At 40.1% G+C, this 15,061-nt stretch overlaps 1 protein-coding gene across 4 annotated transcripts in view; it reads right to left on the minus strand.

Annotated features, from left to right (window-relative positions):
* Positions 1-541: 541 nt before the first annotated feature.
* MID1 (midline 1) overlaps positions 542-15,061 on the minus strand; it is a 409,520-nt gene continuing 395,000 nt past the window's right edge. For all 4 annotated transcript variants that reach the window (XM_030934192.1, XM_030934194.1, XM_030934190.1 and 1 more), the window contains exons 9-10: positions 8,893-9,100; positions 542-4,719 (exon numbers count right to left, since the gene is read on the minus strand). In XM_030934192.1, coding sequence (XP_030790052.1) covers positions 4,371-4,719; positions 8,893-9,100 — 557 coding nt within the window. In that variant the 3' untranslated portion in view covers positions 542-4,370. The remainder of the gene's footprint in view (positions 4,720-8,892; positions 9,101-15,061) is intronic.

Consider the following 15,061-nt stretch of genomic DNA (forward strand, 5'->3'; position numbering starts at 1 on the left):
GCAGGTGATGCAGATGCTGCAGATTCCTGGACCACACTTTGCATAGCACTGCAGCATCTGCAGATTCCTGGACCACACTTTGCATAGCACTGACGAAGACCAAAGGCTTGCATCTCTAGTGAGAGAAAGTCAGGTCCATCAGGTCCATGGGATGGGGTTGGGGATCTATGTATGGACCAACTGCTAGGATTCTCCTAGATCACACTGTAAAGACTCCCAGTCCTCTGTTCAAATAATCATTGCTCTTCTCTTCCTCATCCCATCTATAAGACTTGAAATCAAGCAAACCTTGTTGTTTTCCACTTCTATATAGGCTTTATTGTGTTTTAAAAATTCCCTGGAGAATATTTTGAGTGTTGTAAAAGAATTGTATTTTTAATATGGAAAGGCAAATGGTGGATGAGAGACAGTAAAAGAAAATGAATTATATGTCATAAAACAGTATGAAAAAATGGTAGATGTTGAATAAATATTTGTCAACATCATAACTGCAAAAACACAAAATGATGAGAAGGCAACAGAGACAGGCAGAGACAGAGGGTCTTGGTGCCACAAAAATGATTTTATTTTGAACCAGAAAGCAACAGCAATCAAGACAATAGTCAGGGCCGAGGGCTTGGCAGTGTGACTTAAGTACCGGGGATTGAATTTGTCCAGGTGCAAGGAGTGACATAAAGAGAATCAATTTTTCATGTCTAAGCCAAGCTTATACAGATGATGATACTTATCAGTGATTCCCATTTACACAGGCTTGGATTGCTTTGCAGATATCAGATTTTTGTAACTATTTTATAAATATTTTTAAAGGTGAAGGAGCCACTGCAGTGTAGGTGAATTGGTACCCCTCCCCTTTTCTTTTTGGGTGTATCAAGCATATAGTCAATGACAGGAAAAGTGAAAGGTTTTTATGAGAGTTTTGCATTAACAGAAAACCACCGATCAAGTTCTGCACTGCAGCACTGTTGATATTTGAGCAAGACAACTCTTTGTGGTCGGAGGCTGCACTTGCACTGTAGGATGTTTAATGGCGTCCATGACCTCTACGCACTAGATGCTGGTAGCTTCCCTTCCCCGGCGGCGACAACCAAAAGTTGCCATTGCATTGCCAAATGTCTCCTGGGGGGCAAAATCGAGCCCTGGTTGAGAAGCGCTGTTTTCAAAAACATCCTCCTGCCCCCATCATTGTCTTTGTGTGCTTTTTACCATTTTATTAAGGTAGACCAGATGGTCAACTTCCCAACACCAAATGCACATGTATGCCAGCATATATGCGTGTCTCTTTGCAGGTATCTGCATGTTCCTGGAGCTGAGATGGAATTCCATGGTCACTGGAGGACGTTAGCTCAGTTCCTCAGCAAGTTTAAGGTCAATATATCAGTACCGTAATAAAAAAGCCTGTCTGTATTCAAGCTGTTTCTTTTCCTCCAGCAGAAACCATCGTCAATATTTGCAGTCAATTTTTGAAGTCACTTTCTTTTAAAGCTGGAAAGAATCTTCACCCAGGCCCACCCTCATCTTAATCCACTATTTAGAGTCCTACTTGAATGATATCGCCAGCAACTTTCAACTTTGGATCCAGATTTCTTTATTTGTATCCACCAGGAAGAGAGGTACCACATTTCTGAGTTCTTTTATGAGCATTCGCTACATAATTTGCAAGGCCCAGTGCAAAGTGAAAATGCAGGCTCCTTGTTCAAAAATTATTAAGAATTTCAAGACAGCAACAGCAGAGCATTAAAATCAAGCTTAGGGCCCTTCTGAACTCCTGGGCTCTGGGCATCCCCATGACACCAGACCTGGCAGTCTTGGTTGGTGCTGCATTGATTTTGTTGTATTAATTTAATTGGCACTGCCATCTCTTTTGCCCCTGTATCGCAGTGTGTCCTGTGGTGAGGACCTCAAATAATAAAATACTGTGACCTCAATCAGTTTAAAGAGAATGCAAAATTACACTGCAGCAAATTTTTACAGCATACATATTTTAGACTTTCAAAAAAAATCACATGGGAATCTTTTCCACATCATTATAGTAATTAAACATGGTGGCCTTTCACCATATACATATTTTCCTGTAAATACGACAACCTGGAACTAGTAACTGCTACTATCCACAATGCTTTTAAGTTAGCCAAGAGTGAGACTTCCACAACAAAATTATGACATAATCTCTCATGTCCTTATAAAAATAGCCAAAACATACCCTAAATGGCTTACTGTGAAAATTTGAGTAGTAACTTCTTAATATTGAAAAACATTATTTTCATGGAAATATTGTCCTTCTACTAAGTGTTTTATGTTAACATCATAAGGCAAACTGTAGCATTTATTGGTACCTGGAGACCATGATTTTAAAAACTCAGAAGCTGAGTTTTAGACCCTTTTATTTAGAACCTGTTAGTGTACAAAGTGCATTAAAATATCCATTATCCAGTTACCCAAAATGTATGTAAAAATTACTGAGACAACCCTTTCAGTTTATTCAGAGAAGGCAAACACACATTGCTTTTATACTGTAATAAAAAGAAAAACCCATAAGGTTTCCAGAGAAAGATTTTTTTTTTTTCCATTGAGGTGTCCATCTTTTAGATGTGAAATTGTCTTAGGTATCTATCAAAATATTCATCCGGGTATAAATAATATAGTAAATATATAGAATCTATCTGTTAAGAAAAAGGAGAGTGTCTGCTAGGGAAGAGGATGGAAGGACCCAGGAAGCTGGCTTGGCCTCCCTTGAAACCCAGATTTGCAATCACATGAGCTTTGGCCACGTGATGCTGAAACGAGTTCATTGACTTATTTCAGGGAGGCAGTTGGTTGATTTGGTTAAAAACAAAATAACTAAAACAATGTCTAAATCCACTAGTCTGTTCAGTCAAAATGGCTGACCCAGTATCCCAGGTAAATATTTTAGCAATTGAAACCATTTATAGAGGTCACGCCCTTCATCAAAGTAGAACCAATGCCAGAGTTCTGGTCCAAGAACTGCTCAAGAAAGCCTTAATTCATGGACCATTCCAACGCATCAGATTGGCATGCAAAGAATCCCAGCTGACATTTTATAAGCAGGTTCCTGAATAACGAGTTTGAATTTTTTTTTTTTTTTTTTTTTTTTTTTTTGGTCTTACAACTCTATTGTAAACTATACTAGACTATAGAGGGACTTCTACATATTTCAAGATGTGTTTAATAAAGGTCTGTTTATAATAACTTTTGAGGCATGTATCTAGTAAATAGTACTTTATGCAATGTCCCTTGTCATTACCAACTCATAAATATTAAGTGTTTTTCAGTGACTTATGTTTGGATGTGGTAGTGGTGATCAGGGCCATGTGCTGATGTCCTGGAGAGCAAAATCAATCTAAAGTGGTGCTGCTATTTGTGACAGAACATGTTTATTTACTCAGCCCCAGAGACAAAAGGAAAATTGATATGGAGGAGAGGGAAATAGGATAACTATTAAACGTAGTGAAGAGATTTCACAGGTCTAAAGAAACTATTAAAAGGAAGGATAAAGTAGATTTTATACCATAAAACAGAATCCTAACTCTGAAAAAGACAAATCAGCCTGAAGTTTTGAATAATCAATAGGATTCAAAATGACTATTTTCAATTGCAATCTCATCCTTAATGTTCTTCCAGAACCCTTAACCCTGAGAGAAGCAGGGCAAAATTCGGCCAAAGGATTCAGAACCTTTTTTTCCAACATTATCTCATCAGCTATCAGAGGGTAAAGATTTAGCCACGGCAAGGTCCAAGGTCCAAAATCAATTCTTTTCATTCTCTGTCTTGCTCTCCATTTTAGTTGATCTGATACAAGTTTTTGACACCACAATTAAAACACTTCATATTAAACGAGAGTAAGAAAGCCTGTTTACTCCCCTACTAGGTTCAGACACTTCCTGTTATGCACCATCGAGGTGAGAAGACTTATCATGGGATCATTATGAGATGTTAGGTGAGAAGGTGAATAAACATATAAAATTACAAAAGTTTTTTTTTTTTTTTGTTTTTTTGCAAGCCCATAGATTGTGATGAAATAAAGGTTGTAAATAGCTGATAAACTTATGGGCCTCTTAATGTGCAAAACCAAGTAATTCCTAAAAGTTGTAATCCCGATTATGTTTCTCTTATAAATAATCTATAGATTTTCCTCTAAATACAAAAAAAATTAAAGAAATTATTAAAGCCCGTACTTAATACAAGACACAGTAAAAGGAGAGGAATCTCCTGTTTTGAGCCCTATCTGAGCCGATTTCTGGACACTTTTGGTGAGATTTCATTACACTCATGAAGCCTGTGCTTTCTCAGTCCCCTAAATAGTGGCCTGAACCTTTTTGTTCCCCAGAAAGCTGCTCCATGTGGCCAGACGCTCACGGTAGCTGCTCTGTGCAGTCCAAATGGTCTGGGATAGGAAGCCCAGTGATAATCGTCAGACACTTGTTCCACACGGTGAAGGTGGGGCACACAGGCTGCGCAAATGCGACGTCGAAGGTGTAGAGGTGGATGGAGTTCAAAGCATCATAAAAGGCGATAGAGCCGTTATCATAGTCCAGCAGGATGCCCACGCGCCGGAGGTGGGGAGCAGGCTCAATGGGGATTTCCTTGCTATTGTGTCTCACCACCCAGTTATTGTTGCAGCGGCAGAGCGCCCAGGAAGCAGAGTTCTTCCCAATCCATTCATGCTTTGGGGCTGATTTATAAGCAAGACCAATAGCATACCTGCAGAAACAAAACAGCAACAACAAAAACAATGAGCCATGTTGCACATGCACATTAAATCCGTTCTATGGTCCTCAGGGGTTATGAAAACATGATCATTTGTTGTCCCTGTTCGTTTTCTTTAAGTGAAAGCTTGGCAAGAACCCCAACATCTGTGTTCCTCATCTCCTTCCCTCACAAACATATAGTGGGTGGAAAGAAGCATCGTATTTACTCACATTTCTGTTTTCAACTCAAACACTACAGAGAATTTGAACTTTGTATTTTGCTGCTTTTTTTCACTTTTATAAAAATCTACACAATGAATTCGCTAGACCAGTGCTGACCAAAAGAACTTTCTTCAATGATTGAAATGTCCTGCTCTCCTCGATATGGTAACCACAAGCCACATAGGGCTACCGGGCACTTTAGCTGTGGCTGGTGAGACTGAGGAACTGAACTTTAAATTTATTTAATTTTTATTAAGTTAAATGATTTAAATAGCTGCATGTGGCTCATAGCTACCATACTGGACAGCACAACCCTAGACTTCTCCTTTTGACCTTCTTATAATTTTTAATTTAACACTATGTCATTTTCTGATTCTGAAAGCATTTTGCCAAGGGCAAGCACAGAAGATGATTTCCATTTGTGGGGATAAGTCCTTTGTCATTACTCAGCCCCAGTTTTCTCATGTATACCACAGGGACAATGACAGTCTCCATCTTGCAGTGTTATTTTAAGGAGTAAAGGAGAGAATACGTGTTAAGTCCTAGGCACAGGACCTGGCATGCAATATTCAGTAACTGCTATTTTATTATTATTGCCTGATGGCACATATTAACAATAAGTACCAGAATCAGAATTTGAACTTAGGATGACTCAAAACCCACAAACACGAACTACATTCTACAATGCCATCCGTAACCAGAAATTGTGCAGTCCATCACTGCCAAGAGCCTTTCTGATTATATTTCCTACTACACTGAAAAAAATTCTGAACGTGTTTGAGCAGACGATCTTCTGGTTATTCTAAATGTTCTCTCGCTGCTCAAAAATAAAATCCAAAGAATGCTTTCTACAATGTTCTAAGCTTCTTAGTCTCTTTTTACCCCTCTGAAGCATGCCTCTGTAATATTCATAGTATTTCAGTTATTAAGATAAATAAAACTCATCACTCTTAATAAACAGTAAATGACTCACAGGTGAACTTTTAACATGTTATAGCAGAAACCAGTCTAACTGGATATTAACACATGGTACCTTACCCAATGCAGAGAGAAAAATTTCATGGATCTTTAATAAAATGACATTCTTTAAAAAAAATCACACTGGACTTAAAATACAATCACTTTAAGAGTGATGTGTTTAAAAAGAAAATTAATACAACATGCCATCATTAAATCCAAAAGGAGGATGGAATTGATAAGCTGCCAAGCCCAGTGTGCAGGCCTGTCTGTCATCAGTGTTGCATCCTCTCTTCCCTCCCATCCATCCTCTCCTGCTTATGAGGAGAAACAGAAGATTAAAATTGGGAGCAAAATCCAGAGTTGTATGCTGCCCCCACCCCTTCTGGTCTAATAATCTTTGCATGAACCCGTTATTACTCGTTTAGTTAACACCATTTCATAAAACACCAAGTGCACATTAGCATTAGAGAGTAAGAAAATAACTAAGTGTATAGTCCATTAAGCAAAGGAAAATATCATTATAGTATCATTAATCTGTGAAACTAGGTACATATTTCCATTGAGCTTGAAAGGTGCAGGCAGAATGTAATGTTCCATTAAGTTACGCAGTGAGACACGGAGAATTCAAAGTATAAAAATTATGTCTCTCAGGGCAATGTTAACATGCCCCATTGCACAGATCATAATGTACACATTAATTTAAAGTCAGGACTATATTTGACAAGCAAATATATGTCATTAGCTGTTGCAAATCAAGATGTCACAGGCATTTAATTGTAGGGGGCACCCCTTCCTTGCTAATACCCCCCAGGAAATGTAAAGTGACTTTCTACATGAAGATTTTTCTGAAATTGACACGGTCAGGTTTGTAAAGATTAATTGTGTAGCAATTAATTTTAGAATTTCTTTTCCCCCTTATGAGTTAGTTTTGACATCTGGAGTGTGTTTTCAAGGTAATGCTGATCTGTGTTTATATAACTGAAGTGGTCTGATGGAATTTTGCAAACTATTCATCAATGGCAATGAGATCATAATGATCAGGTTTCATTTATCATAAATAATTATTAATAGAGTAATAATCATTTAGACCCTGGATTCTATCCCAGATTAATACAGCATATTAATTAGCTAGAAACATTTGCTTTTTTGTACCTGCATTCATTGTGTTTTCCTTTGTGCTTTAATTTTGTCCCATCGCAGCTAAAAATGGCAAATGCCAATCTAGCCCAGAGCCTAGTGGGGTGAAGGATTTGTCTTCCATCCTCTGGCAGGATATTGGAACAGAAAAATCTTCTAGGCAAAGAGAATGAGGATAACAACAAAGGAAAACCTACTCGCTCAGCCAATATAGTATGTACCATTATTGGGAGAGATGGGAAGCTTACAATTCACTTCTTAGATTTTTGGCTAATTTCTACCTACAATATAAGGGATTCAGACATCTCACATTATTTGCATAGGTTTGAATTGAACTTTTTTAAATATATAAATAAGAAGTGTTTTATCATGCTTATATTGAAACACTGTTATACTCACCATCTTCAGGCTATGCAATTTTGAATGTTGATTTTTTTTTTAAAGCAAGGATTTAGCTATCACTCATTAAGTACACTATTGTAAGCCCTAGAGAGTAATTACAGCATTTCAAAAATATACCACCCTTTTGTGAATAGCAGCATAGCATGGTGGTTAAGAGCAGGGAACAGCAAACTACTACCCAGGGGCCAACTCTGGCCCTCTGCCTGTTTTTATAAATGAAGTTTTATTGGAATGCAGCCATATCCATTTGTGTAGGTGTTGTCTGTGGCTGCTTTCCCACTACAACAGAAGGGTTGAGTATTAGTGACAAAAATCATTTGGTGTGCAAAACCAGAAATATTGAATCTCTGGCCCTTTACAGATAATGTTTGTGGACTGCTGGTTAAGAGCCTGACCCTTGACTGCAGACTTGCTGACTCTGCCACCTGTGAGCTTTGTAACCCTGTGATCTTCAGCATATACCTCAGTCACCTCATCAGTAAAGTGGATAATATTAACACCTACCTTTGTAGGGCTGTAAGCCTGAATAAATGAGTTGACATCTGTAAAATGCTTAGACCAGTGCCTGGCACATACTTGGACCATATGAGGGCCTACTAAATAAAAATAAAATAGCTCCCTTTTTGATCAATAGCAAGCAGGCATTTGTGAGACAGACGGTCAAAGTAAGGGGTGCAGTTTGTGGTTGTGGATTAGGCAAGGTTAACTTTGTGAGGTTAACTAATTCCAGTGTAATTGTGTCCTGACCTTTGCCCTTATTCTTAGAGAACCCACTGGGCTAAAGTTACTGGGCTGGATCTAACAGGCCTTTTGAAATTATTCCCAGCCTATGATCACTGCTTCACCCCCACCATTCAGCCCTCAGCTATTTGCACTAATTGGTCCAGTCTAGAATCATAAAACATACAAGGCAACATAAATTAGTTTTGTATAATGATGAAGAGTGATGTTTTAAAGTAGGGAATGGCAAACTTTTTCTTGAAAGGACCAGGAAGTAAATATTTTTGGCTTCATAGACCATATGATTCTCTCTTAACTACTTGATTCTGCTGTTGTGGCTGAAAGGCAGCCATAGACTACATGTAAAAAAATGGACCTGGCTGTATTCCCATAAAACTTTATTTACAAAACCAGGTAGCAGGCCAGGTTTGGCTCATGGGCTGTGGTTTGCTGACCCATGGTTTATGGCATGAAAGAGCAGTGTTAGCATGGTATAGCTCTTCCAATGACCAGAGCTCTATAATCTTGAACAGAGAACCCACAGATGTGGTTATTAGTAATATATGGTCATTGTTTCAATCTGCTGAGTTTAGTGGTGTTTGTTATGCACCATTACCTAGCAATAGCTGACTAATACAACTTTTCTGCATTTTATTCTTTAAGATGCATTTCAGTATGGGTTGACTAAGTACAGAATGAGATGTGCCTTTTTATAACTGCAGGACAATGGATATAAGTTACCTACCATGTGCTTCCACTTATGACCACTTCCCAATAATGCCGGCCACTATCAATAAACACATTTCCAGCTACTCCATAGCTCCCCTGGCTGGTGAAGCGTTCAGGCGTGTGACTCTTCTTGGATGATGATTCATCACGTTCTACTGTCAAATTGTCATGGGACACCTTCAGTTTTCGATGAGCAGATTTGGGATCCAGTTTAAATGGTTGGCCTGAAAACAAGTTCACAAAACAGAAAAAAGGAAGAGGAAGAGGATTGTTTATTTTATTATAACCAATAGCATATTTTCAAAATCAGATTTAAAAGACAGGAACAAGTCAGCCCTCCCTGAGACACGCCTCCTATCACAAAGTGGTATCTTATATTTTAATAGTAATTTAAACGTTATATGCAACTTTCAAAGACATTTGCTTGCAAAGTTTTCATAATATTCAAAAGACAATAGAGAGCAGCAACTCTGTGTAAAGTATAGTACACAATAGGAGTGAATAAGAACATGTGCCTGCCTTCATAAGCTTTCGGTCTACCAGTTCTAAGATAGGGATCCAGTGGTGGTATGCCAACTATTCAACAACAGCATGGACAAGGCTTAGCCAGAACACATAGTGTGAGCTAGCTTCATGGATTCCAGGTGTACACAAGCAGCACAGGTACATACCGGCTGGATAGCATCCTAAAAAGGAGGAATGAATGAAGACTCCATTTTCAACCACTGCAGTGTTCTATCCAGCATAAGATGCATTCATGCTCAATAGACTTCAGACCAGAAGCCAAACAAGTCAAGATCTTAGGTCTTAACATATAGAATACTCTAGAGGTTTATATTATTCTGAGATTATTAAAAATTAAAGCACTACTCTTAGGAATTTAGGATGAGAATACAATTTTCAGGCCACAAAATTAGGTAAAACTGTGATAGTAATGCCTGAGTTTTCTACTCATGAAATTATTTATATATAATAAGGCCTTCTCTATGTCATTACTCACATTTGTATCTTAAAGATTTAAGTATTAAAAAATCTTGGCAGAGTCACACCTGGACATTTTGTCATAGTTGTTACTTCTTTGACAATTCAATATTGGTTTGGAGTACTGCCTGTCATTCAACACTGCATTGGGTACAAGGCATTTAAAGGCAGGAAATGAGTTACAACCTGATGCAAATGCCATGGTGTCCAAACTCAACAGCCACTGTTGCAGTTGGCAGCTTCCTTCTGTCCAGTATACAGCTCTCAAACAATTACAGGAAAAGGTTTGGTAAATTCAACTCTGGCAAAACACGATGCTGGGCAAGAAACTGACCCAGTGAGTATGGGACAGTGTGTGTTGTCACATGTGGGTAGGTCAAAGGATTTCCAGTTGCCTCTTGGATACAAACACAACACCAGCACCTCTAAAATCCTTTCTTTTTTTTTTTTTATTTTTTATTTTTATTTTTATTTTTTTTGAGACGGAGTCTCGCTCTGTCACCCAGGCTGGAGTGCAGTGGCCAGACCTCAGCTCACTGCAAGCTCCGCCTCCCGGGTTCACGCCATTCTCCTGCCTCAGCCTCCCGAGTAGCTGGGACTACAGGCGCCGCCACCTTGCCCGGCTAGTTTTTTTTGTAATTTTAGTAGAGACGGGGTTTCACTGTGTTAGCCAGGATGGTCTCGATCTCCTGACCTCGTGATCCGCCCGTCTCGGCCTCCCAAAGTGCTGGGATTACAGGCTTGAGCCACCGCGCCCGGCCTTAATCCTTTCTTTTTAGGTCAGGGACCAGCATACTTTTTCTGCAAAGGGCCTGACAGTAAATATTTTTGGCTATGCAGGCCAGGCCATGTGGTCTCTTTTGTGACTATTCAACTCTTCTGCTATAGTAAATGACATTTACCTATTGTCTGTAACAATAGGTAAATGAATGGGTGTGGCTATATGCTAATAAAACTTTATTTACAAAATCAGGCAGCCAGATTTGGCCGTTGTGCTATAGTTTGCTGGCTTTTGTTTTAGAAATCTATTTCTGTACATATCAAAGAAAAGCTTAGGCTGGGCTGGTGGCTCATGCCTATAATCCCTGCACTTTGAGAGGTCAAGGCAGGTGGATCACTTGAGGTCAGGAGTTCCAAGACCAGCTTGACCAACATGGTAAAACCCCATCTCTACTAAAAATATAAAAATTAGCTGGGTGTGGTGGTGGACACCTGTAATTTCAGCTACTCGGGAGGCTGAGGCACGAGTATCACTTGAACCCGGGAGGCGGAGGTTGCAGTGAGCCAAGATTGTGCCACTGTGCTCCAGCCTGGGCAACAGAGCGAGACACCATCTCAAAAAAAAACAAAAAACCAAAAACAAACAAAAAACCAAAAACAAACAAACAAACAAAAACAATAAAAATGAAAAGAAAAGCTTTAAAGGGAGAGCAGAGAAAACTCTCAAGTGCTGAGCAGGGATTGGACATTCTCAGAGGCCATAAGATCTATTGGATTACATGTGTAGTTTAAATTTTGACTTGTAAAAAAAAGTCCTTAGGAATGATCATGTCAGCAACTATCAGAAATAAACTATGAACTAAGACAAGAAGAGTATGAAGACAGTTTTGCTTAAAATATTTCAATTTTTAAAGGTGGAAGGTAGAATATGGATTAAAAATGATAGGATACTAATGGGCAGAGCAGGTGGCGCCCATCATTTACAATGAAGGTTAAGTTCTGCTCGGCCTCCTTCCAGTGAGATATATCAGAATGTCAGAGCCATTGGAAAGACCAGACTTGTGGTGAGATACTGCCTCAAACATCCTGCCCGCCTTGGCTCACACCCTCACCCACTCGTGTGGAGCAGAATCATGTAATCTTGGTGAGCAAATTCTGCCCGTGCCTCAGATGTGTTTCCCAAATAAACCACTACCTACTCTGCCCAAATTCAAGGCTTTTGCTTCAGTGAAGACAAATTAGTTCAGGAAAGAGATTAATAGCTTACTTTACTAAATAATTCAATTCATTATAATATTTGTATGGGACACGACTCTTATTCAGGCCATTGTTTACTTATATGGACAACTCTTCCAATAATCTTTTGATACTGTACCCAGCAGCCAGTCTTCCTTCCTTGTAATCCACTCACCACATCATAGTGCAAGAGCGCTTTATTTCATGGAAATTTTCATCCTGCCTGTTTTATTTAAACTCTTCAGTCTCTCCTTCACCAATCATTGGTATACAAAGAAACTCCCTGGTGTGGCCCAGGAGGGTTTTGCAATCTGTTCTTGTCTCCAGCTTCCTGGCTCACCTATCCTCCCAACCTAAGACACACTTTAACCACACTGATCAATTTTCTGTTCCATAAATATATTCTCCTTGTCTCTGGGCTTTTGCACATGCTGTTCCTTCTGCATGGAACACTGTGTCCTCACCTCTCCTGCTCATAACCTACCTTGGAAAGCCTCTCAAGTTTGTGCTGGGGCACCCTGGCATTGTCAACTTAGAACCTCTCATGGTTACTCCAGTCAGAGACTTCACAAACTGAATGTTAATTAGGATTAATGTGCTTTATTCCTCAATAGTCTATAACCTTTTTGAGAGAAGCACACCTTAGGGAGTTGAAGATATTCATAATATCCTTGGCATCTTGCATAGCATCCCAAACACACTCGATGCTCAAACATATCTTTTGAAGGAACAAATATTTACATGTTCAAATGCAAATCAAATACTGCTGATCTAAGTGTGCACAGGTATTGTGCCATTTGTTGTATGACTGTAAAGAAACATATCATCATGTTATATTTTCTTATGTACTTAGAATTACTTTGAGATGGTCTTTTTGACAACTCATAACAACCCTCAAGTTGTTAAAATATTCCCATTTTAAAAGTGAAGGAACACTAAATGCATTGTGGGATCCTGGACTGGGTCCTGGAATAGGAAAAGCACATTAGTGGAAAGCTGGTAAAATCTGAATAAAGTCTGTAGTTTAGTTATGAGTAATGCATCAATGTTAATTTCTTAGTTATGACAACTGTACCAAGGTTACATAAGATATTAACATTTGGGCAAACTGGGTTAAGGGTATACAGAACTGTCTGTATTATCTATGGATTTCCTATAAATCTACAGTTATTCCAAAATAAAAAGTCTATTTAAAAATATGAAGAAACTAGCCACATAGCTATATGGGTACCAAGTGGGAAAGCCAGTCTTCCCATTCTTAATTCAGTGCTCTCTTTAAATCCCTTGCTCTTCCTCTAGGATCCAACACATTCCTCTAGGATACAACACTTACACTGAGAAACAAGAATATAGGTTAAATGAGGGTTCCCCACCAACACACTCCAATTTGCTTTCTCTTGGGGGGGTCTTATGCAAATAAACACCATGTTACGTAACATAATATTCTTAGATCAAAAGGATATAAAGAAAGAAGACAGGATAAAACAAAACACATGTGGACAGAGACAGAGGGAGATGACAGTATCATGAAACACACATATAGGCCAGATCATTCTCCGTGATGGGCACTGTCCTGTGTATTGGGGATGTTTCCCATCATCCCTGGCCTCTACTCACTACATGCCAGTAGCGTCCACTCCAGATGTGACAACTAAAAACCTCTTCCAGATATTACTAAATGTCCTGGTAGGGTGGGGTGGAGGGGAAGGAAGAAGTGTCCCGGATTGAGAACCACAGACTCAGACTGTTTTGTAGAATAAAAGAAAGAATTTCTGAAGAGTGATTAGTTAGCTATTCTGCTATGAAAAATAACACTATCCACCATGTTCAGAGTCCCTACTGTGTGTCAGGTCTTATATATACATCTTCCACTTCTCACAAGAATGCCTCCAGGAATATTTATTTTAAAAATGAGAAGACTCAGGGGGCGCGCCCAAGATGGCCAAATAGGAACAGCTCCAGCCTCCAGCTCCCGGCGTGAGCAACACAGCAGACGGGTGATTTCTGCATTTTCACCTGAGGTACCAGGTTCATCTCACTGGGGCATGTTGGAGAGTTGGTGCTGGTCAGCTGGTGCAGGACAACAAGCGAGAGCTGAAGCAGGGCAAGGCATCGCATCACCTGGGAAGTGCAAGGGGGACGGGAATCCCTTTTCCTAGCCAAGGGAAACTGAGACACACAACACCTGGAAAATCGGGTAACTCCCACCCTGATACTGCGCTTTACCAAGGGTCTTAGCAAATGGCACACCAGGAGATTATATCCCACACCTGGCCCAGAGGGTCCCATGCCCACGGAGCCTCCCTCATTGCTAGCACAGCAGTCTGAGATCTAACTGCAAGGTGGCAGCGAGGCTGCGGGAGGGGTGCCCACCATTGCAGAGGCTTAGGTAGGTAAACAAAGCCACCAGGAAGCTCGAATTGGGTGGAGCCCACCACAGCTCAAAGAGGCCCACCTGCCTCTGTAGACTCCTCCTCTGCGGACAGGGCATAGCTAAACAGAAAGCAGCAGAAACCTCAGCAGAGGTAAATGCCCCTGTCTGACAGCTTTGAAGAAAGCAGTGGATCTCCCAGCATGGAGGTTGCGATCTGAGAACGGACAGACTGCCTGCTCAAGTGGGTCCCTGACCCCTGAGTGGCCTAACTAGGAGACATCCCGCATTAGGTGCAGACTGACACTTCACACCTCACATGGTGGGGTACACCCCTGAGACGAAGCTTCCAGAGTGAGAATCAGATAGCAACACTTGCTGTTCAGCAATATTCTATCTTCTGCAGCCTCTGCTGCTGATATCCAGGCAAACAGGGCTGGGAGTGGACCTCAAGCAAACTCCAACAGACCTACAGCTGAGGGTCCTGACTGTTAGAAGGAAAACTAACAAACAGAAAGAACACCCACAGCAAAATCCCATCAGTACGTCACCATCATCAAAGACCAAAGGCAGATAAAACCACAAAGATGGGGAAAAAGCAGTGCAGAAAAGCTGGAAATCCAAAAAATCACAGCGCATCTCCCCCTCCAAAGGAACGCAGCTCATCACCAGCAACGGAGCAAAGCTGGACAGAGAATGACTTTGACGAGTTGAGAGAAGAAGGCTTCAGTTAATCAAACTTCTCAGAGCTACAGGAGGAACTATGTAACCAGCGCAAAGAAACTAAAACCTTGAAAAAAGAATGGATGAATGGATAACTAGAATAATCAATGCAGAGAAAGCCATAAAAGAACTGACAGAGATGAAAACCATGACA

The sequence above is a fragment of the Rhinopithecus roxellana genome, chromosome 7 (genome assembly GCF_007565055.1).
Source record: "Rhinopithecus roxellana isolate Shanxi Qingling chromosome 7, ASM756505v1, whole genome shotgun sequence".
NCBI classification, from domain to species: domain Eukaryota; kingdom Metazoa; phylum Chordata; class Mammalia; order Primates; family Cercopithecidae; genus Rhinopithecus; species Rhinopithecus roxellana.